The 25,476-nt window shown below is 37.2% G+C and overlaps 1 protein-coding gene across 1 annotated transcript in view; it reads left to right on the top strand.

The window, feature by feature from the left end:
• Positions 1–11,663: 11,663 nt before the first annotated feature.
• Positions 11,664–25,476, top strand: part of LOC149819499 (rab GTPase-activating protein 22-like) — a 31,829-nt gene continuing 18,016 nt past the window's right edge. Inside the window, exons 1-4 of the mRNA XM_089985110.1 lie at positions 11,664–11,931; positions 13,158–13,253; positions 24,325–24,428; positions 24,693–25,003. Coding sequence (XP_089841236.1) covers positions 11,842–11,931; positions 13,158–13,253; positions 24,325–24,428; positions 24,693–25,003 — 601 coding nt within the window. The 5' untranslated portion in view covers positions 11,664–11,841. The remainder of the gene's footprint in view (positions 11,932–13,157; positions 13,254–24,324; positions 24,429–24,692; positions 25,004–25,476) is intronic.

The raw sequence follows: 25,476 nt of genomic DNA, 5'->3' as shown, positions 1-25,476 counted from the left end.
ACCTCCATCCCCGCCTTCAATCCCGTTTCATATCCATCATCCCCGGTCCAAATGGAGTGAGGTGGGACAGAGACCCATTTTCCCTCAGTCCACTGCCTTCTCTAAGCAGTTAGTGCATGTCACCTTGTGTTGGGAAGTTAGCAAGTTGAAACCCCAAATGGTATAGTTGTATAACTCTGTCCAAACAAAAAGTTAGTTGCTATGTAAGTGGTCTTGAAAAATCAGTTGTTGCCTAAAAAAAATCAAAGTGTCATATCAACTGTTTAAAAAAACAATCACTTCTAAGCTGTCGCATAAAAAATCAGATACATGCAGGTTGTCAGCTGAACAAATATCAGGCGATACGATTTTGACCAAACAAAAGGGCAAAACGGTTAAGAAAACAATAAAATGGTCATGTTATATTTTCTAGTTTGCGGTCAGTTATAGTATTTGTAACAAGTCTTAAAAAATAAACATTTGTATGAGATTTTTTCTTTAAAAAACAAGTTAGGGGATAGACACTATGAGATTCATACTCAAGAATTACTGTAATTCAAACTCAAGATCTGATCCAATTGGATCTACAATTGATTTGTTATGAAAAGTATTTTCTATACGTAACTTTTCATGTACCAAACGCTTCTCTCAAAGGAACGTGTTTCTTGAACATTTTTGAAGAAGACAGAGTTTCAGCTGTTTCTTTCATTTTCAGAACTTTATTGAAAAATACATTTTTTAAACCGAATTTTGCTATCTGCGGCTTAGACACATGTATATGAATGCTATTTATTTTTTAGGACTTTGAAACTTCCCTGTTAAAATTTTCACATGCACTTTCTAAGGGCACGTTTGAAAGTGAGAAAGAAGCCGAAAAAGTGATACAAACTGAAAATTTTGTATTTTTTTCGACCCTTTCAAGAGAAATTTTTGTTATGATAGAGTTTTTTCTAAAAAGTACATTTTTTATAAGAAAATCATACCAATGGTGATTTACGCTTAGGGATGGCAGTGGACCGGGGGAAAGCGGGGCCCCGCCCCGCCTCGCCCCGTTTGGACCGGGGATGAAGGGTATGAAAGGGGGATGGAGGCGGGGACGAAGGTTAAAATCCATCCCCATCCGGGGGTGGAGGCGGGGATGGACGCACACTTTTCTCCGCCCCGCCCCGTCCCCGCCTCATCCCCGCCCCAACCACTTTTCCCCACAATATCCCCGCCCCGCCCCGCCTCATCCCCGTTTGAACCGGGGATGGAGGACATGAAACAGGGATGAAGGCGGGGGTGGAGGATAAAATCCATCCCCGCCAGGGAGGCGGGGCGGGGATGGAGGATAAAAACTTGAGGCGGGCGGGGGTGGAGAACTTGTCCCCCTCCCTGCCCTGCCCCGCCCCACTGCCATCCCTATTTACGCTCCCTACCACCCATCTCACCACATCCCACCACCATCCATCTCAGCACCAACACCACCACCACCCACCTCCCAAAAAACCACCCTCTCCACGATGATTTTTCGTCATCCATCTCACCATCACCCACAACTCTCAATTTCTTTGGATTTGGGCTCAATTTTGAACCAAGTTCCACTGGTTCCTAGCTCAGTGAACACTGCTCACTATCTAGGTTCACTTGGTTGGACCCAAGCAATTGTTTTTTGCCATAATGCATTGATCCAAACCCAAAATGAGCCTATTTGGACTCAAACAAAGCTTTAGTTCCAATTCAAACAGGTCAAAACCAGACCCAAAACAATCTTGGATCTAGATCGAGTAATAACCATACCTTATATACTCAAAACCTAATTCAATATCCAGCCTAGCCCAATCCGGGTCTAATCAATTATTATCCTCATGATAAGGTTGTGAATCTAACTCGATCCATACCAAGCCCAATATCCTGGCTACCCAAACTTGAATCCAATCCATGAACAAAACCTCACCCAACCCCAAAACCAGCCTATGCAAACCCAAACCTACCCACATCCACCCATGTATCCTACTTATCCCCCACTTTGTCCTACCAATTTCAACCCAAACCCCATTATTGTACCTTATCAGAACCCATGTCCACTTTGGTACTTAGAGTTGCGACCCGCCGCATGGCAGAGGGGTTCGGTTTGGGCAGCACGTACATATATATATCAGGAGCAACACAATGAGATCATAAGACACATGAAGTGCCTCTTACTCATCCACAAGAGAGGTCTCCACTCAGACATGCGGTTCAAGGTGATTTAGCGGATCCATTTTGGATCCAAATGTTGATGCAGATTTCGTGTGAGTATCTACCAAGACAAGCCATGCCTCATGAGCGGCAACAAAGAGAGCATGCAAAGACCTATGGTGTTAAGTTAGATCTCCTAAAATTTTCAAAGTAACTTGTTGTTACATTTTCTTTGATTGGAGGTTGGCTGGATTCATACTTCACTTCTCAACAAGTTTCAGAGTATTACCGAGTTGCACTTGCTACGACCTGCCTATATATAGGGATTATCAGTATTGTGGTGGATTGATTTTGCACTAGATTCATGAAGGTTAAAGGACTAAGACCTGTAGAGATATGGGTTGAGATGGCACTTCACCACTTAAACTTTTGGAGATCAAGGACCAACAGGTTACCAAGTACATCACGAGCCTTTGTTATAATATTTATAATGAGATGATTTGTCTATGGATCAAGCCACACAAAATGTGATGGAGAAAAAGATCAAGTTAAAGAGAGATTTGTGGGCATCGATCATCGTCTTCATGGTCAAGGATACTTTCCCAACTCATGAGAGATTGAATTTGGACCAGCATGTTGTCAATACTTCTAATTCACCTCGACATGAACATTTAGGGCCTGAATAGAATGCCAAGTCTCATGCATGGGCAGTTGAGAGCGGGCATAGATGATTATGATGTGATAGAGTTGGATACTTGGTAGCCCAATGTCTGACAATCTGCAAGTAGGTCCAATTGGTTGAGCATAAAGAGAAGGCTACAGATGAGATAGGCAAAGGTGGGGATGCAGAGCAGTCGTTATATTTTCATGGGTCAATTTATTATGAGGCCTCATACTTGGTGGTGATGACATTGTTGCCTATGATTCATCATAGCCTAATCCTTCCCAACTCGAGGAGGGTGATGCACTTGACGATCCAAAATTAGATCCAAGCAAGACAATCAACAAGAAGAAGAAGAACAAAGGATGGTGGGATTGAGATCCAATATGCAATTGGATATGCAATTAGTATTTAGAATTTGGGCTTTATTTTCAAAATTGCTTTTGTATTCGGATCTTATGGAAGTTCCAACGTAGATTAGGATTTAGAATAAGGTTCTCAAGGAAAGTTAATTTTATTGAGACTTGTTATTTTTTCTAATTTTATATATTAAAAATTATTACTTTTATTATTCTTGCTTTGATAGTGTAAATCCATAGGAGTAACATAACTTAGTTGTTCCTCCAAATAATCGAGCAATCGATTTGTGTCATTTTGGTTGGAATTTTTTTTCTCCATCTTAGAGATGGCGACAATTTTTCTATAAAAAACTTACATTTGTGAGAATAGCCCTCAACCTAATCAAAATACTCCTAACATTTTTTCAATTCTATTTTCTCATGTCAGACAAACAAACAAAAAAATTTCCTACAGTTCTAATATGAAAACTTATCGTAGCCAAAAATTTCTTTTTAGTATGAGGTTTTCCCCATTTCGTGCGTGACCCCCACACACGCACACACAAGTATCTGACACCACAAAGAGTTTATGTTTTGCAAATTGTGTCAGGGTGTATTATCCAAATAATAGTTGGGTCTAGAGCTGTTTTGAGGGGCTATATATTATTAGAACGGTTATTCCTGAACCATCTACACCAACAAAATTTTCTCAAAAGTAAGGTTTAGTAAGAGGGGTGTAAACAGTAAGGGTTCACGGCCCTAAATCCGAATCATTTCAGTCGGATTGGTAGCCAAAATGAGATCCAATTAGCAACTAGTTCCAGATTCAGTATCAAGTTTTGCATCCAAATCAGAGAAAAATCTGAATCCAAATCCAAATGTATGTAACTGTTAGATTTTAATCAAATCAAATTTGGATTTAGTTTTAGTTGGTCCATATTTGACATTGGATCCAAGTTGTAGACACCAAAAATTTTATGCCCAAACACTAATGCTTTTCAAGTTAAGTGTGCAGGTACAAGAATCAAGCCCCCTTCCACTGGACTACAGAAGTACAGGCACCATCGTCCATTACTGGATGGCAGAACCAAGCACATTGTCAGGCGAAGGATAGTTAGAGTTTGTAACGACATCCTCTACGATTTCAACGAATCCAGGCAAGTCTCATCTTCCTAACATTCAAATTTATTCATCAACAATTTTTTGGTGACCAAGATGGGACATCATACTTTTTTTTTAAATTTTTTTATAACTAAAATTGCATTACGTGGAAATCTTTAAAAAATTGTTTTTCGAGATTCCTCTCTCTATCGGACAACAATCCTTGTTTTGGTGTCCACCAAACTTTGGTTGTCTGCTAATAGCACCATCCACTGACAATGTCATCTACTGATAATTGTTTGTAGAAATGCATGCCTGCAAAGTCTATGTTTGGTCATTCACTAACTGCCGACCGCCAGTTTGGTTGTCTGGTGACTTTCGTCCGCCAGCCTTTAGTTGTCCAAATTTTGCCGTCTAGCAACATCTATCGAAAAATTCTTCCTGACAACAACGTTCACGGACAGCACAATCCAGTTATGTTTGGTCGTTCTGCAGACTCCAGCGTATACAAGTTTGATAGTCTGCTGACTGACAGCACCATCTGCTGACAGATAGGGTCATCTGCAAATCCTCATATTTGCAGTCTCTGTCATCTGCTGACTGACAGTGTCATCCGCTGACAGACAAGGTCGTCTACAGATCCTCCCATCTGCAGGCTCTGACGTCTGCTGACTAATAAGGCCCATCAGCAGACCCTCATGTCTGTAAGTTTTATCGTCCACTAATAGACAATGTCATCCACCGATCCTCGCATCTGCAGGTTCTGTCATCTACTGACAGATAATGTCATCCGCAGACCCTTGCGTCTACAAGTTTTGACGTCTACTGACAGACAATACAGTTCGCAGACCCTCGTGTATGTAGGTTCTGTCGTCCATTGATAGGCAGCGCTTGTTTGCAGTCCCTCTTGTCTACAACCTTCTTATGCTTCTTTTTTGTCTGTTTAATGTATTTTATCTCGAGTATAGGTTGCTTTTGCATTAGATTCATACATCAACATTAGACTTAGGTTTTTCTCACAATTTCAGAGACCGTCGATGGAGACTTGCATGCTCACATAGAAAATAGAAAAACATAACCTCCAAAAAGTTAGGGCTTTGTGTGAGATATTGTTTGATTCAATTATGTGCTCCTCATTTCTATCTTCTCCTCTCTCAGAAAAGAGTCGTTTTGTTTATTATAAATTTTAAAAAATTCTTGTCCTATCATTTGGATGCTCAGATCTTCTCAGTAGTACCTTTCAGTTGTTAGCTGGGGTATATCAGTGTGGACTCAGGAGGGAACTCTATAACCTTAGAACCAAAAGAGATCTCACGAATCAGTGGATAAAGCTTTCTAGGATACCCAATTATTTAGAAAATCTCGTGATTATTTGTTTGGTCTTCTTTAAATCAATTGCTTGAGGTATAATGTATATTTGATCTAAAACCTATAAATCTAAAATCCAATCCTTTCCAAAGGAACCACCTTTGGAGAATTCTGCATACGGGATGCCACCTTATATGATGCAAAACAACATATTCGATGAGGATCCTTGAGAGATGACACATATAAACGTTCCTGATGAGTCTATGGACTATCGAAAAAGGAAAAAGGCTTTGATGCTTCTTGAGTACAACTCACGTTAGTACCCTCATCAGTCTCGTAAAGTCTCCAATGTAGGTTATGGGATGGGTAGTTCTGACATAGACGAATATACCAAAAGATGAGTCCCTAAGACCTTGCATTTTGATGCTTGGTCCGAAGGACATCACTCCCATCAATCTCGTAAAGTCCCTTACCTGGGTTATGAGATGAACAACTCTAGTACATGTGAGTCTACCAAGAAATGAACTCCTAGGACTTCACATTTGAAAGCCCAGTCCAAGGAAGAAGATGTGCTAGCACAGGCCAGAAGGAATATGGAAAGGATGAAGGATAAAATGAGAGAAATCTAAGAACAATTGGAACAAAAATAAACATGAGTCAAAATAAGAGCCCATAAGTCAGAATGTGAGAGGGCATGGTCCGACTGAGAGAGAAAAACTAGATAGACTCTAGAGCCACAGGAAGAGTACAATCAATGGGGAGAATCCGAAGTGTCCAATGTGAAGAGAAGAGTTCGCAGATCCTGGTTGACTCGACCAGTCTAGACTATGTTATTGAAAGTAGACAGACAAATCAAATCAATGTAAGACATGGTCCATATCCTAACATCGAGAATGAGATACATGGACATGGAGCGAGGAGAATACTGCATGGATGACTTCTTGCTCGAAGGATGTGACAACGATGATGATACACCTCCCAAATTCTTGAAATTCAGTAGAAAATGGTATCAAATGACTCACTTGTCCCTATTCATAGGAAGTATGGTCAAATATCAAAATAATGATAGGGGGCTATTTAGTTGGTTCCTTGTAAGTCTGGAGGGAGAAGCACTAGAATGATTTGCTACCCTTAACCTCCAAAATATCAAGAAATTCAAGTATATCATAAATATGTTCATGAAAATGTTCATATTTAATCTGGAGGCACTTCCCACCATCAACCAGTTATATGATTTGAAACAAAAGAAAGAGGAAGGTGCTCATGAATTCATAAATTAATAGTGATCTATGGCCAGTAGGATAAATGAGCTTATCTCAGACCCCCATGCATTAGTCATCCTGATAGACAGCTTCTCTCAACTTCTACAAAGCCTCGTTAGCATGACCTAGGTTGAAACCTGATGAAAAAACTGACATGACAACCATTCAATTAAAAGAAGAAATCACCCTGTCAATAAGCTTAATTATAAATGGGGAATTATCCAATTCGAACCAAGTGTCAGCAAAAAACCTTTTCAAAAGACTCAAGGTCATAAGAGAATCTATTCCAACCACACCTAGAATAAGAACCCAGGGTCTCACTACAAAGGACTCAAACAAAAAAATGGCAAAAAAGAAAATCCCATGCAGGTTCTAAAAGAGTAGTTTAGAAAGGGGTCAACTAGTGTCAACTTAGTAGGAGGGTCTGTCATAAGAAATGACACAAGACTGGCATTTTTATTGCTTTAGCATCACAATGATATCAAGAAGAAAAGGCATCTTACATGGGCCGTCATCCCATGGCCCCAATTAGACGTCCAAAACCTGGATCTTGTAAATAGTTTTTTGAAGAAAAAAACTCACCTCTGAATCTATGGCAAGGTGGCAAGCTTCGATCATATGGCTTTTTGAGGCAAATGTTGGATAGATAGTGACATTTTTTCTAGACTGGAAAGTCATGAGACTCATGGTTGCCAGGCCTCAGGTCAAAGACTAATAAAAGTGAGGAATAAAGCTCCTTTCAAGCTAAAGATAAAAACTACAGAAAACTTACTTAAGGGCAAGAGGTATACTTGAATGTATTTTCATCAAACTCTAATCCTTTAAAATTCAAGCTTTAGTGAGAACCATCAGACTTAACAGAAATGTCATGAGATTTAATCTCACGTTCCTATGAGTATTCATTTGAAACCAAGGCAAAATTAGAGGAGAAAAATATCATTTAAACTGAGTGTCAGTATTTTAAACTAACCTGAGAAGAGGAAAACCTAAAGTGTAGAAATCTCAAGTGCATAAATAAACTTATTAGAAAGGTTCTAATTTTTTAAGAAAGAGCAAAAATATGTGACTTTATATGATCAATCATTCATAGCTGTGATAGGCTACCCACTCTATTCCAAATGCATGAGTTCCATTATATATCATAAAAGATCAGAATTAGAGGAGAAAAATATCATTTAAGCTGAGTATCAATATTTTAAATTAACCTGAGAAGAGAAAAAACTAAAGTGTAGATATCTCTAGTGCATAAATCAACTTATTAAAAAGGTTCTAATTTTTTAAGAAAGAGCAAAAATCTATGACTTTATATGATCAATCATTCATAGTTGTGATAGGCTATCCACTCTATTCCAAATGCATGGGTTCCATTATATATCATAAAAGATTATTGCATGCATAAAAGAATCTAATCATATAGATCATGTGTCTAAGAAGTACATAGAAAGATTTGTCCACTATTTAGTGCTACCTGACTCCCTTCACTGGGTCAAGAAGTCTTACGTCTAAATTGATCATCTTAGAAAATATATTTCTACCCTAAGACCTTACTTGAACAACTCTACCATATCCATAAACCCACCAGAGGTTTAGGATTCCTGATGTTTGCTCATCATAAATTCTAAAAAAAATAAAATCAAAAGACCTCTAAAATCAAAACGGGCCTAAAAGGCATGAAAGAGAGCATCATTTCTCTTGTGTTGTCCCTGCTTGACACTCAACATTTTTTTCTCTAAACAAAGTGTTTCTCAAACCAACTTGGCCTCGGTCAACAAGACCATAGACGGTCTTGAAAACCTGGTTCACTTCCTGACACTAGCACCGACATTGCTTGTCAAGACCACCAAATGGTCTTGGTAATCCAGTTGTCCTTTGACTGATCTGACTCCGTTCAATAGGACCCATAACGGTCTTAACAACTCAACTCTTCTTGTTGGATGTTAGCAATAACCGCGTTCAGCAAGACCAATCACGGTCTCGACAATCCAGTCTTCCTTCAGACACTAGTCTGACCTCGTTCAACAAGACTGAATTTAGTTTTGATGACCTAGTGTTTCAAGCATTGAGTGTCTACTACTTTGTCATAAACTGAAGCATATCGATTAATGACAAAGAAGAGCATTTGTAGACATCAACATTTTATGATGCCTAAACACTAATAATTTTCAAGATAAGTGTGCAGGTACAAGAATCAACCCCCCTCTCACTAGACAACAGAATAGGCACCGTCGCCTATTATTGGACGGCAGAACTAGGAACATCGTCTGTTACTGAATAACAAAACAAGGAGTGTGGTCCGATAGGAAATGATACAATCAATCTGCCGTCTGCTGTATTGAACATGCCTGGATAGGCCCGAGCTTATCCCTATCTAATTCTAATCGCTTGGTACATCTCTCAGGACGGAAGGACTCTTCTTTAGATGATTTTTTATACAGAAAAACTCTTCCAGATGAGTGCGCTAAACTCTATGAATAGGGGCTCACCCCTATACCTTGAGCATCTGAAAATCTCATACCCACGTGCTGATCCTTGAGAAGAAGTCTACCTAAGTCCTGCCAACACGTTGTCTTGACGCCATTGAAGAACACTCATACGTATATGAAGGAATTGACAGATGAACAAGCTTGAACAATAAAATAAACCATCGAGTCAGAAAATGGTATTTTCCAGATCCCTAATCTGTTTATTTCCATTTTATTTATCTTTTGGATTAAGTGCTTATACACGTTTTATCTTTGATTTGTATATCAAAATTCACGGTGATGCAATTTGAGCTTGCGGAGATTGAGAAAACCTGCCCCGTCAGGCTAAGGACAGTCGAAGTTTATAACAACACCCTCTACGATTTCAACGAATCCATGTAAGTCCTATCTTCCCAACATTCAAATTTATTCATCAACACAAGTATGAAATCTCGTTACGTTGAACTAAGAATGCTTAGATCCAGCCCTAGCCCGACCTGTATACATGCCTAGTTAGTACTTATTAGCGAGAGTATACTCGCATGAAAGTGGGAGTGCAACGTCTGGTCTGAATCCAAAACTAACTTATTTGCCCCAAGTTTGATACCGTCGACATTGAAAATGTGGCATCACGACAACAATGACTTGATTTTTCTAGTTTCACAAGTTTTGCGCAATACTAAAAAAAAAAAAGAAAAGAAAAGAAAAATCAGGCCACATGATTGCAAGTTACAACAGTAGTGACAAAAAGTTAAAAACGACAAAATATCGACATCCAAAAACTCGGGCAAATTTGAAAACTTTTTGAAAATCTCACATTTTTTGTGAAAATTCTAGTCAATAAAAATAAATAAAAAGTATAAGAATTTATTTCTTATAATAAAATATAAATAAAAATATTTAAAAATACAAATACATTTTCACTATAAATAGCCGATAAAAAGATACATATCATGTTTAAAATGTGATATTTATGCTTTTGATGAAAAGACTCGAGAAATTACCGTTTTAAACTTTTGGGTAATTTCTAGTCATATTTTCGTGAGATTGTGTCACTATGGTTACAAGTTTACAACCCAACCTGGAATTGTAATGTTTGTTCGGAGTGTATCCAGATTCACAATGGACCCACCCTTTAAGTTTCAAGATCCAGTTGTATCGAGTCAATATTGATCTGGCTAATATCCGAATCCTAGTTGGATTCAAAACTAAACTAGCACATCTGTGTATACTGGCATCTGGGTCAGAATCAGAAAATAATGGTAAGAACCGAGTTGTCAACGTTGGAATCATAATCGGATGTCAACGGTTCCGATTTGGATTGGATACCCAATCAAATCCGAATCTGTTTAGTCTTATTCTGTAGAGTGTAGGCCAAGGAGGATCGAATTAACAATTCGATGCAGATTCAGTTTGAGGTTTTACATCTGAATCTGGATATGAGTGCAATCCAAATCTAGATCCAACTCATATTAGAATTCCATTATGTGCAGAAGTGTACCTGGTTATCTTTTCTATGCTAGCTGGATCTGGATTCCGTATTAATTTTTTTTCATCCAAATCTTATTCACTAGTATATAATTAGATCGGATTCAGTAAAGCCTACATTTGAGCCAAATCCAACCCGTTCATAAACGGGTTGGTCACAGGTCGGATATAGTCATGTCTAGGTTAGTCGAGCTCAGATTGGGATGCAAAGAGCAACTCGTGTCATGTAAACATGTCAGACTTGGGTCGGATCTAGTTATTACGGAATCCGTCCTAATCAAGTTTGGATTTGGGTTCAGAGTTGGATGGGAAAAGATAAGGCTGAATCCGAATCTGACTAGCTTTTTTTTAATATTTATTAGTAAAAACTTTCCCATTATCAGAGACCTAGTTATACTGGCTTTGCCTACCATACTTACGGTCGCTGTCCTTGACACTGTCATGGAGTCGAATCTGACTATTTTAAATCTTGATATTTACACTTATTTGGTTCGGGCTTTTGGATTAGAGTTTTGGTCAGATTGGGCTCGGGTTTGAATGCAAAACTCAATACCAAACCCAACAAATTGGATTCAGATTCAGGTAAGGTGTAAGGTTTCATCCCACCCGTTGACATTATCGTAAATTCCTACATATTTAGATAAATCGGGTCAGGCTTTGTTGGATTTCCAGTCGGACTCTGCTTCATGTTTGGATCTGGAGGCATAAATGTTAGGTAAAAAATCTGACCCAAACCTGAACCGTTTCCATCCTTACTCACTTACTGCGAGATCCGAGTCGTATCCGGATCCGCAACAAAACCTTCTCTCGAGATTAGGAATTTAGGATCAAGTATCGGGCTAATCTTGACCCGACCCGTTTCGACGGCGTACGCCTTTATTAGTCACCGAATTCGCCGCTCGTTCGGAAGAAGAAGGGCCGCGGAAGCTCACGGAAACCGTTGAACCGTTCCCTCCCTTCCTCCTCTTCTCCTATTTCTCCCCTTTTTCTCCTTCGTTGCGCCGTCCTCTCTCTCTCGGTCGTTCGATCTGCGTGTAATGAAGAGGTGAAGGGTTGACGGCACTCCGTTAATCGCCATTCAGATGGGGAAGCCCAAGGAAGACGTCGATTTGTTCTATCCCGTCAGAGAAGAGTGCCGCGCCGATGCTCCGCCCACTCGATTCGTTCCGAAGGTTTTTTTTTCATCTTCCCTCTTCTCTTGTTCTTCTTTCCCCTTTCATGTTAGATTCGCATCGCGAATCTCTCAGAAGTTGTTGTGATCACGATGTGTTAAAGACATTGTCCTAGTCGTAGATCATACTCCAATATATAAGGATTTTTTGGTTAATTAATCTGGTGAAATTATACGATACTTGCGTTGCTAATAGAATGCGTAGTAATTCGACTGCTCGATCTTTTGATTTTATGTTAGGTTGTTTCTTCTTTTTTTTGTGATATGAAGTAGTTTTTTTTTCCAGTATTCGATCGGTGATTTTCTCTTATATTGTTCATTTTTTTTGTGGTATTGAAATTTGAATTAGTGTTTTTCTAGTATTCGTTGGATTGGCTTCCGTGTAAGTATAATTAAGTGAAATTCCTGATTCCTTAGTTGGACTTTAAATGTCTTTTATGGTTCAGTTAGTAGAGATTAGGGGTTCAAGCATTTGGAATCAGGGAAAATGACAAAGAAGAAGAAGGGCTATTAATTATGTAGATTTTTGTTTGGGATAAGAAGGGTTATATTTTTTAATAAAAGCTGAAGCGGTGAAATTAGATAGGGTTAAAGGATACAAAATATCAGTCATTCATATGATAAGTTTTGGTTAAGAAATGAGTTGGTTGATCATGTTTTCTTACCTATGTTGCATAGATTATTATTGTCAAATAAGGTAAAGATCATGGCAGGCTGCATTAAGTGTTATTGAATAGGGTTAGTGTGAAGAAAATGAGCGATACTTTGAACAATATCGTGAAAAAATACAATAGTTCTTTTTAGATTTTACCCAAGGAATGCAAGACCCACAAAAAAAAGACAATATTCTCATGGGAAATAAGTTGCCCTTGAAACATAGTGATAGAGTTATGAACCTTATATCTGTCGATAGATGCCAATAGAATTTTCTACAAAATGTAACCCATCCAGTCTTAAATTTCCACAAATATCACAGAGTAGGATGCTATATTTGAAAAAGTTGACTATACCCATTTTCTGCTTTTATATGTTGCACACAATAGTGCATATGCTTCAATGTCCACAATTCAACTTTTGTTTTTTCATCCTTTAACATAATATCTTGCTATGGAAAAAATATTTGTGTCATACCAAATTAGTTGTCCGTCTTTGCAGATTATTTTTCTAGAATTCTTGTCAATGCATGCCCTTTTTTTTTTATAAACCTCTTTTCTTTTCTGTTCACAGCAAAGGAAAACTCTTAGTGAACGAAAGTGGCATTCTATATTTCGTCCACAAGGTGAATTGGACTTCAAGGAAGCACTTAAGCGAATTCAACGTGGTGTAAGCACGTATATGTCTCTTTTGTTCCTATAGTTTGTAAGAATTTTTATATGGTAGCAGGTAGGTAACATGACTGAGAAAAATGGTGCTTTTCAACAGTGAAGATATATGACACTGTGTAGCTTAAGTTGTGTTTGATATTGGACATTTTCCTTATTATTGTTCTGATGTTAAAGTATGTTGGTCTTAATTCTTGAGGTATTCATGGTAATGGATTTTAATGAAATAAGAAGTATGTTATGTGAATAAACCTGATAAAAGAAAACCTGAGAACTTTACATATTTCTGGGAAATTTTGACAGAAATGTTCATGGTTATTGAAAGCACAGGCATGACATAGGTAACGGTTGCCAACTTGCCTAGCTTCTCCTATAGAATAGTTACTGAAAACTAGAAAAGTTTAAAACAAAAAGGCATATTTATAATGTAAAAAAATTAAACAGATTATGATATGCGAAGATATCATAAACAAACAGGCTGTTGTCATATTGCATATCTATAATCAATGTAGTATTAGCATGATTATAATCTCTATGATTTCAGTAATTCTATGAATTGCATCAGAGACCTATGTCACATGGGTGCGGGTGCAGGGATGTGGCACTTCCAAAAAACCCGGGTGCGGGGGTGTGGCAAAATAAATAAATAAATAAATAAATAAATAAATATATATATATATAGTCCAAAAGTTGGACATAAATGACCCTGGGTGCGTTGACTGCACCCAGGGTCAGGTTGACCGCATCGGGTGCGGGTGCGGCACCTAGTTGGAGAATCCCTGTGACATATATTAAAAAAAAATTCTTGGCAATTTTTTTTAAGTCTGAAAAATTGGACCAAAATGACCCTGGGTGAGTTGACCGCACCCAGGGTCGGGTTGACCGCACCCGGTGCTGCACCCACACCCGCGTCGCATCGCGTCGACGCGGGTGCGGCATCCTGCTAGCCGAATCCCTGTGACATAGATCAGAGTATATACCATACTTTTACATGCAGAGATTAAACTTTCATATATTAACATGAAAAAATCTATTTGAATTAATCCAGTTGTAGACAAACTAAGATGGCAAAATTACACTTATTAAGTGTATGCTGATCTATTTTGTTTGTTGTGAACTTGTCCACAAATATGCACAAGAAAATGCATTTCCATTTGCATAATTTTATTGGATCTCTTATATCCATATGTCACACACTGTTTGTTCTTCATTTGTGTCTTGTGATACCACTGGGATTGAGATGAAGGCTATGTCACATGGACACTCAATTTTGGTCCATGTATTCTATCCCCTCATATACTAGTCATACTGAAAACTTCATAAAAAATGGCTGCATCCCTGTATCCACTGCTGTATCCATGTGACATAGGATGGAGGTTAGATGATGAGAATTTGGGGGAAATTGATGGAGAGATTAGTGTAGGAGTCAGCTAAGGTGGATTGGCTAGCTTGGAATGAGAGAGGTGGGTTAGGGAATGATAGATGAGTGAGATGAATGGAGAGGTAATTCTCAATTGCAAGCAATTGAGCCAAATCTCCAGCGAAATGCCAGAGCCAATAATCACTCTAAGACTAGAGATGCCAAAGAAACAATTTCAATTCCAAAAGATAGAGAAATTACATCTAGGAAACTATTTATAGTTCCCTCCCAATTCAAAGAGGCCCAAAGACTAAACTACCCTTTTGCAATATTCCTTAGCTCCATTACACCCTCATATGGGTTGTGGACACTCATACAAGCAAAATATGACCCAAAATACCAATCCAAGCCCCGTGTACAAATGGATCACTCCAAATAGACTCAAGTACATCACAATCTCAATGCAAGCCTTATGGGTATGGTAATATCTTACATGCACGCTTGAGTTTGTAGTTTCTGCTGTCATTTTGCTTACATAATAGATTGCAAAGGTGGAACTTGTAGCCATAATAGGATTTATCTTTTTCTAAACTACTTTGTTTGATAAGACCAAGCTTCACTTAGACTAGCATCTAGGACTCTCAATGGGCCAGATATCCAACCTATCAAGGTGCACTCAAAACCACCCAGCTAATGCATTTGGGGGTTTTGTTCAGGTTAGAGCTATCTCAGAACAAGAAAATGGAAGCCCAAACTAAAGCCTTATAATTTTGAGTGTTTAAAGTTTAAACTATATTTTTACTGCAATACGTATAAAATGCTCATGTCAGGTCAGATCAGGTTGGATATCGGACAGAAATTGTAGCTCACTCCTGGCTTATAAATTATTTGGTCCAGGTTCAGGTCAACTCAAGCAATATTTGAGCCAGATTTTTTTTTGCCCATACCTAATAAATCAAGTTCATGTTTGGCCGGATAACTGACTCAGCTCCAACCTAGTGGCAGCCCACATGTATTATGCAAGGACAAGGCCCTTTGCGCAGGCCATGCCTTGCATTTTTTATAATCTTGGTAGTGACTTCTTTTATTGCTTTTCTTATTCTTTATATATATATATATATATATTATTTAACATATATCTCTACTTTTGGTGTTGATTGTTTCATTGTACTTTGCATTCTTTTCTTATACACATACATACATACATACACGTGTGTGTATCATATGCATGCTTGCTCCCACACTCACATGTGTCGCATCCCCATATAAATGTAATGAAATGGATTGAATCCAAGAAACATGCAAGAACACACTTTCAATCAAGTAGAATACTTGATTGAATCATCAAACCACCCACACAAGGGTCTAACAAATTTGTTATTGCATTGAGTTACTCAAAAATGAGTTCGAAATAGAAGGCTACAAAGGGCCTATTTATAATACAAATGAACTACTAGAGAGCAGCCCCAATATGGCTGTTGGGAGAGCAGCTCCAACAACTATATTGGAGCTGCCCCAAAAACACAAAAAACAAAAAACAAAAAACAAAAAACAAAAAATACAAAATAAAAGAAAAAGAAAAAGATTGTCAGCCCCTAATGGACTGACGCCTATTACAATAAAAGACCAAAATATCCTTGCTGGGTATTTCGGTTTACAACAAATGTATATATATATATCTTAACACAACCCCTCAAACTCATGGTGGAACAACCGAGAGTTTGCCAAGTAAGAAGTGAAATCTGGGAGACAGAAGCGCTTTGATGAAGAAGTCTGCTAGTTGATACTCAGACAAAACGTAGGGCAATGTGATGGTCTTCCTCAGGAATTCTTCACGAACGTAGTGGCAATCCATTTTAATATGTTTTGTTCTCTCATAAAATATATGATTGCTTGCAATGCTCTTGTTGTCGCAACATAATTTTGAAGGTTCCACAATATGAACTCCCAAGTCTTCGAGAGGTTGTCTCAACCTTACCAATTCAGACGTAGTTATCGTCATGGCATGATACTCAGCTTCAGTGGAGAAGAGAGACACCTTCTGCTGCTTTTTGCATCGCCATGAAATTAAAGAATCACCTACAAACACACATAAACCAATGGTTGAGCGTCTGTCATTCACATCTCCTCTCCAATCAGAATCAGAATAGTCAATGACTTCTAATGAGGAGGATGATAAAAACAAACCATGATTAATGAATTTCTTAATATATCTAACAATTCTCATTACAACACTCATATGTACTGTAGTGGGAGCATGCTGAAATTGACTAACATAATGAATAACATGAGATATATTAGGACGAGTAATAGAAAGATAAGACAAAGCCCCAATCATTTGTCTGTAAGGAGTTGGATCTTGTAAAGGCTCTCCATCATCTTTCTTCATTTTGGTATTTATGACCTTTGAAGTATCAACCAGTTTTTCATCCGAGAGTCCTGACCGTTCAATGATTTCTGTTGCGTACATAGTCTGTAACAAAAAATAACCACGAAGTGAGTAGATCACTTCTATTCCAAGAAAATATCGCAAAAATCAAGATTTGTCATATTAAAGTTGACTTTAAGCACATCTTTGATATGATTAACTCCTTGCGTATCACCTCCTCTGATTATCATGTTATCTATATAAAGTAGTAAGATTACCGTCCCTGCATTGGAAGACTTAACAAACAACGCAGGGTCAGTAAAACAAGTTTTAAAATGAAGTTGTGTCATCACATTACTGAACCTATCATACCAAGTTTTGGGTGCGTAATTGAAGAGTTTTCCCATATGCTAAGTTTAAGCCTGGTGGGGGATCCATATAAACCTCCTTGTCCAAATTACCATTAAAAAACACATTCTTTACATCCATTTGAAATATAGGTCATTTTTTAATTGAGGCTATAGCAATGAGAGTCCTAACAATTGTCATTCAAGCAACTAGGGCAAATGTCTCATCGTAGTCAATTTCATATTTTTGACCGTATCCCTTGGCTACTAGGGCAAATGTCTCATCGTAGTCAATTTTATAGGCTTGCAAAGATGAGAGATAGGAAATCGAAGGATTTGGGTATGGTTAGATGTATCAAAGATGAAACGCAAAGGGTTTTAGTCAAAGATGAGGAGATTAAGGAGAGATGGAAAGATTATTTTGATAAGCTATTTAATGATAGTCATGCTCAAGATCTTGGAGACTTCTCTATTCCTTTTCATGAGATAAATCGTGACTTCATGCGCAAGATTCAAAAGAAAGAAATTGCAGAGGCTTTGAAGAAAATGAAATCAAGAAGGGCAGTTGGCCCAGATGGTATACCTATCGAGGCTTGGAAATGCTTGGGAGAGAAAGGTTTAGAATGGTTGACAAATCTTTTTAACTTGATTTGGCGAACAAATAAGATGCCTAATGAGTGGAGGAAGAGTACTTTGGTGCCTTTATATAAGAATAAGGGTGATATACAAGATTGCACAAACTATCGTGGTATAAAACTCATGAGTCATACTATGAAACTTTGGGAGAGGGTGATTGAGTCTAGGTTGAGGAAGGTTGTCATGATATCGGAGAATCAATTTGGTTTTATGCCTGGAAGATCAACTATGGAAGCTATACATCTTCTTAGACAACTTATTGAAAGATATAGAGAGAGGAACAAAGATTTGCATATGGTTTTTATTGATTTAGAGAAGGCATACGATAGAGTACCTAGGGACGTTCTCTGGTGGACAATGATGAAGAAAGGTGTTTCTCTCAAGTACATTAGTATAATTAAAGATATGTATGAAGGAGTAGTAACCAATGTCCGCACTTGTGGAGGGGTGACAACCAATTTTTCGATAACGGTTGGGTTACATCAAGGATCTGCTTTAAGCCCTTTCCTATTTGCGATAGTGATGGATGAGCTTACGAGATCAATTCAAGAAAATGTACCGTGGTGTATGTTGTTTGCTGATGATATTGTTTTGATTGATGAGTCTAGAGCTGGGGTTAATGCTAAGTTAGAATTATGGAGACAGACATTGGAAGCTAGAGGTTTTAAGTTGAGTAAGAGTAAGACTGAATATATGGAATGTCGGTTTAGTAAGCAACGAAGTAGTGATGGGAGTGTAGTGAAGCTTGGTGAGCAAGATATACCGGTGAATGATTATTTCAAATATTTGGGATCCATCATTCAAAAGTATGGAGAAATTGATGGAGATGTAAATCATAGGATAAAGGTTGGGTGGATGAAATGGAAAAGTGCTACTGGAGTGCTGTGCGATCGTAGAATGCCATTGCGGTTGAAGGGAAAGTTTTATAGGACGACTATTAGACCCGCTTTACTTTATGGTACGGAATGTTGGGCTGCCAAGAGACATCATATTCAAAAAATGAGTGTAGCTGAGATGCAGATGCTTAGATGGATGTGTGGAAATACAATAAAAGATAAGATTCGGAACGAAGAGATACGTAAGAAGGTAGGTGTTGCACCCATTGAAAATAAGATGCGAGAGAATCGTTTACGGTGGTTTGGACATATTCGGCGAAGGCCTAATGATGCTCCAGTTAGAAGGTTGGAGAAATGGGAAAATATATTAGTTAAAAGAGGTCGGGGTAGGCCTAGGAAGACTTGGATGGAGATGATAGGAAAGGATATGAATGCTTTGAACCTCACCGAGGACATGGCGTTGGATAGAAATGATTGGAGGAAAAGGATTCATGTGGAAGACCCAAAATGAATTTCTTTTTTGGTTCATATCGCTGACCCCAATTGTTTTGGGATGAAGGCGTAGTTGTTGTTGTTGTTGTTTGTTGTATCCCTTGGCTACTAACCTAGCTTTGTATTGTTCTAATGTTCTATCACATTTGGTCTTTATCTTGTACACCCATCTACATCCTATAATTTTCCTTCTTTTAGGTAATGTTTGGATTTCCCAAGTTTTTGCTTTTTTCAAGGCTTCTAATTCATCATTCATGTCCTTAATCCATTCTAGATGATGTTTCGCCTCATGATAAGATTGTGGTTTGGAATATGAGTGTATGACTATTAGTCTTGACCTATACATTGGTTAAAAGGAATCATATGATATAAATCTAATAGGGGCTTTTGAAATTCTTATGGATTTTCTAAGACTAGAAGAATCTACTTCTTGATTTTGAGAATGTCTTTCTAAAGCACATAGTGGATGATCTTCGGTATGTCGAGCATAGGTTTGCATATCATTGTGAAATGGGCATATATCATTAAGACCCCCATTCATACTCTCACTTGCATTATGCAAGTCTTTGTTTCTACTCTCATGTGTGTCATGAATATTTTCACGTCGTTCATGTTCATTGACAAGGTAAAAAAAACGAGTAGTCACCACTTTCTTGGATTTTTTCTTTGCAAAAACCAATTTCATTTTCAAGAAAAGTGACATTTCGAGAAACATACAATTTGTTTATTTCAATGTCATAACATCTATATCCCTTTTGACTTTCGCCATAGCCTAAAAAAATACGAGATTGCTTTTGGAGAAAGTTTGTTATTCTTATTGGTAAAGATAAAACATTTGCATCCAAAGACCCTTAACCTTTTATAATCAGGGAGACGTTTTAAAAAGTTTTTCAATAGGAGAGATATTTTCAATGTTTTTGGAAGGCATTATATTTATCAAATAGACTGCCGTAAGGGCGGCTTCGGCCCAAAAAACTTTTGGAACATTTCTAGACACAATAAGTGTTCTAGTGGTTTCAATAACGTGTCTATGTTTTCTCTCGGCTAGTCCATTTTGTTGAGGAGTGTATGAACACGATTTTTTGTGAATAATCTCGTTTAGGTCAAGATAATTTTCAAATTCTTTTGACACAAATTATCTCCCATTATCGATTCTAAAGATTTGAATATTAGTTTTAAATTGATTCTTAATATGACAATGGAATTTTTTAAAACACTCAAATACTTTCGATTTTTGTTTTAGAAAAAATATTCAAGAATGTCTACTATAGTCATCTATAAACACAATATAATAGGATACCCCTCCTTTGGATATGACTGGAGTCGGTTCCCATACATCTGAATGTATTAATTCAAATGGGTTCTTAGTTATAAAATGTCTTGGTCCAAAGGGCAAAGAATTTGTTTTGCCAAGAATGCGATCTTCACATACAAAATCTCTTTCTTTATAATTTAAAAGAAATGAAAACAAGTGTAATTTGGTCACGCTAGAATGTCCTAGTATTTTATGCCAAATTTTTATATCTTTCTTTTCCACAAAATTATAAAACAGTTGTTTTGGTAACTCAAGATTGTCTACGACATAAAGATTTTCTCTTCTATGGCCTCGCCCAATCGGCTTCCCAGACTGGAGATCCTGTATTAGACAATCATTAGATGAAAATAATATTTTACAACCATGATCCGTAATTTGAAAAACTGATAAAAGATTTAAATTTAATTTTGGTACTACTCTAATATTTGGTATGTGAAAGATTAGATGTTTTTGAAAAATCCCAAAACTTTTGATTTTCAAAGATGTTCTATCGGCAGTTGAAACATAAGAGTCATTTGGGTTAAACTTATATTTGGACAATATGGACTCATTTGGTGTCATATGAAAAGAAGCACCGGAGTCAAGGATCCAAGAGGTCTTACCATAGTCACCACTTGTAGGTATGGCTGCTCCCGAAAAAGATGGAGCTTGAGCTTTAAGCATGAGTTGTAGCACCTCCATTAGTTGAGCCAAAGAAAGTGAGCCAATGCACTTCGAGTTGTCTATCTCACTCCTTTCAACCGAATCAACTCTTTCTTTATGATCATCCTTCTTTCTTTTAGGACAAAAGGCTTGATATGCCCCGGTTCATAACAATGATAACAAATTATCTTTTCACCTTTTTTGTATTCATGATCACCCCTCTTTTCATTTCTCTTATAGTTGGGGTTTCTTCCATTCTCATTTTTTTACAAAATGAGGAGGTTTGTAGCTTCTAGTATGATTTTCGGGCTTTGACATGGCAAACACGAATTTTTTATCTTTTAAAACGAAAGGCTTTTTTAATCTATTCTCTTTCATAGTCAATTACTATGGAAAGGATACCTCCTCTATGAAGGAGAGCCGATTTGGTTCCTTCAAATTCGGGTCTAAGCCCATTAATAAATTGGTAGAAATGCTCTTTTTTAATTTGATTTTCACGGAGTTGTGCATCTTGTGGGCAATGTCACTTTGGCTCAAGAAGAGTCAATTCATCCCAAAGAAGATAGAGTGCATTGTAGTATTATCTAATGCTCATCTCTCCTTGAGTCATGGTTCTCAGCTTGTTTTGAACATTGCATATGTGTGCAATATCTTTAAGACTATACATGCCTTTAAGATATTTCCACGCATCACTAGTGAAATCAAATTTCGCCAAGCTAGAACATTTGTGGATGTCTACAATATTGATGAGCCATCCAATTATTTTGGAATGGCACATCCTCCGTTCTTTCCATTTTTTTCATAGTCGGAAACAACTTTACCCATTTCCTCCCCTTGAAGAGCAACCTCCTTTCTATTTTCAATTTTCATAATAATGAACTTTGACACTTTTTCGGTACCGTCCACCAAACCCCATAGTCCTTTTTCTCATATTTTGTGTTTTACTATGGATGCCCACATCACATAGTTTGTATCGTTTAGGCGTACGAGAATGAAAACTATTACTTCCCTCTCATTCTCCATTTCTTTACAATGCGAAGAAAAAGGGTAGAGAAAGAGAGAGTGGGGAGAAGAAGAGAAAGAAAAAGTAATAAAAAACTTTCTTGAGAGATGACACGCTTTTTGACGCAACAATCTACGATTTGTTGTATCCGCTAAGCTCACGATCCTCCTCTTGATATTGTCACGAACTTTCCTATAAAAATTGCTTTTGGACCCCCAAAGCTCTGATACCATGTAATGAAATGGATTGAATCCAATAAACATGCAAGAACACACTTTCAATCAAGTAGAATACTTGATTGAATCATCAAACCACCCACACAAGGGTCTAACAGATTTGTTATTGCATAGAGTTACTAAAAAATGAGTTAGAAATACAAGGCCTCAAAGGGCCTATTTATAATACAAATGGACTACTAGGGAGCAGACTCCAACAGCTATATTGGAGCTGCCCCAAAAACACAAAAAACGAAAAAACAAAAAATACAAAAAAAAAATAAAAGAAAAAGATTGTCAGCCCCTAATGGGTTGATGCCTATTACAATAAAAGACCGAAATACCCTTGCTGGGTATTTCGGTTTACAACACACACACACATATATATATATATATATATATATATATATATATATATATATATATATCTTAACAATAAAAAACATGACCAAAACTCTAATATAGAGATCTTAACAAAATTACAAGTTGTGGTAATCTGTGCTGGATTGAGAACTTTCTCCAAATCTTGCAGTTCTTTTAGGGTGGTCTTTGTTACACATGCCCCCACTGGAAAGCTGGGTCATATGATATGCCCCCACCCATGGGAATGTTGTTTCTTCGAGGTGGTTCCGCCCCGCTTTTATATGACACGCAGTGTCTCGTATGAATTTGGTGGGCCCAATACCTCAATCTCACAGGGTGTTGTTTCAACACCCATGAGAAAGAGGGCCTCTTTCCCACTTTTTGCGGTGAAACAAATGCTCCTTTATAAAAACTATTCGACTTATTAACTTTTGTTAAAGGATAACCTAATGGAAGTCCTATTCTGCAGCTGTCTAGCATCAATTGTGAATTTCTGAACAATTCAGAGGAAAGGAAATCTTCAATAGCTGAATGAGAGTGTACATTGATGTAAGAAGGAATTTGAATCAATTGATCAGTCATTGTCTACATTTTAAGATCTGATGACCTCTAGTTCAGAAAAGTTTAATTTCTTGTTATTCAGTTGGTATGGAAAGAAAAACAGTATTTTGAGAATAATACTAAATCATAAAGATGTGAGTCCGAAATTTGTAGTCATTGACTGCTTGAAACTAGGTGGCAATTTTAAGATTTGTCTGCCTTTGCATGTCCCAACAAACTATGCAGTTTTTGTTGCTACTTTTTTCCTTAACCTTTTCTACGTGTTGAATTGTGAACAGTCTGGGTCCTCTTGTATGTTAGACAGTAAAAATCAGATGCTTTAAATAATTTCCTGAAGTTTCAAGTGATTTTTATCACCTATTTTGTTATCTATCTATCTATCTATATATATACCACTGTCACCGATATTGCCGATATTTTGAAAATATCGCGATATTATCATCTATTTCAAGGTAGACGATAATATCGGGAATATATCGCGACATTTTCAAAATATTGCGATATTTTTTGAGATTTTTTTTTTAAAATTTTAAGTTTGCATTTCCTATTTTTTGTTTCTTTTATATTTTAAAACCTTTAAAACATGTTTCTTTATATTTTTGAAAGAAAAATAATGCAAAACTTATTATTTTCTTAGCTTTTTTGTTCTTATTTATATTTTTTCATTTTTTTAAACTCCTGAGATTTTCCCGAGATTTATCAAATTTTGAAAATCTCTCCGAGAAATACCCTCACCAAGAAATTACCTTTAACGATACAGGTGACTATGATTTATCTATGTATTATTAACCACTATCAATATTTCTGCTTGATTTCCATAACATTAACTGCTGGTATGGTGCTTCTCATCTTTCAGACGAATTGGTTGTGTTATATTGTTTTCTTTTCTGGTTGTATGGTTTGAGAGGTATATGTTAAACTTCTCTTTAAGCAGGGTATTCATCCTTCAATCAGAGGCGTAGTCTGGGAGTTTCTCTTAGGTTGTTATGATCCCAACACTACATTTGATCAGCGGAGCACTTTGAGACAGCAAAGGAGGTAGCTATATCTTTTTCAATCATATATTAGTCTCCATTCTATTGTTATGACATATCTATATTATTATCTTTGTCTGTCTATATTTGGAGTATTATTATCCTTTCTGAGGGGGAAGTTAGTTTTCAAGGCGTAGCTATTGGCACACTATATAGTTCTTAGTTCCAATCATTATTTCTCTGGCATTAAATATTTTTTTCTTTCCTGTCCTTTTACTTTTTCTTTTTTTGTGAATTTATGGTTTGGTTATTCTACTGCCTATGACAGAGAACAATATGCTATGTTGAAAGCAGAGTGCCAAAAGATGGAACCGACCATTGGTAGTGGAAAATTTATCACTGCACCAGTTATCTCTGAAGATGGCCAGCCCATCGTTGAAGAATCAGATGAAGTTGCAGAAGCAAGATCCAATGGAGATTCATCTTTGAATGCAGAAAATAGCCATAACCCTTTTATTGATGATTTTTCACCCACGGATATTTCTTATGATGGATCCTCAACAAAAGTTAATTGCCTTTCACAAAAAGTTCATCTGGATGAGAAAGTCATTCAATGGTTACGAACGTTGCATCAAATAGGTGATGTTTTGTTTTCCCTTTGATGTTCCAACTTAATTATAAATTCATATTTTGTATATCAAGTTCATGTCTTCATGTTCAATCACAATATTGAGGGGGGTAGTGCAATTTTTATATGATCATGCTTTCTTTGGTTTTCGGCTATTATAAAGGTTCCTTGATTTTCATTTGAGTGAGTTTAGCTTAGACTTTCTGTGTAATATCTAAATACCAAATCCGTTCACTATGTAAACAGGTTTCTTGGTAGAACACATGGCGCTTGTCGCTTGTCTCATTGCCTTGTTATTCCCTTTTGTCTTAATTCTTGTTTGTCATTGATTCTCTGCTTGCTTTTTGGGCCTTGAGTAATCATTGTAATGCTTAAAGTTGAGAATTCAGTTAGACATCTGTATTGATCAGGTTCACTGAAATGCAATTGGCTCTTTTTGTTTTTCCCAAAAGGTTCTCATTGTATCATGCCTGGAATCTGTGAT

Source organism: Nuphar pumila, chromosome 13 (assembly GCF_984573655.1).
Source record: "Nuphar pumila chromosome 13, dmNupPumi1.hap1.1, whole genome shotgun sequence".
Classification (NCBI taxonomy): Eukaryota; Viridiplantae; Streptophyta; class Magnoliopsida; order Nymphaeales; family Nymphaeaceae; genus Nuphar; species Nuphar pumila.
This window is presented reverse-complemented; position numbering and strand designations above follow the sequence as displayed.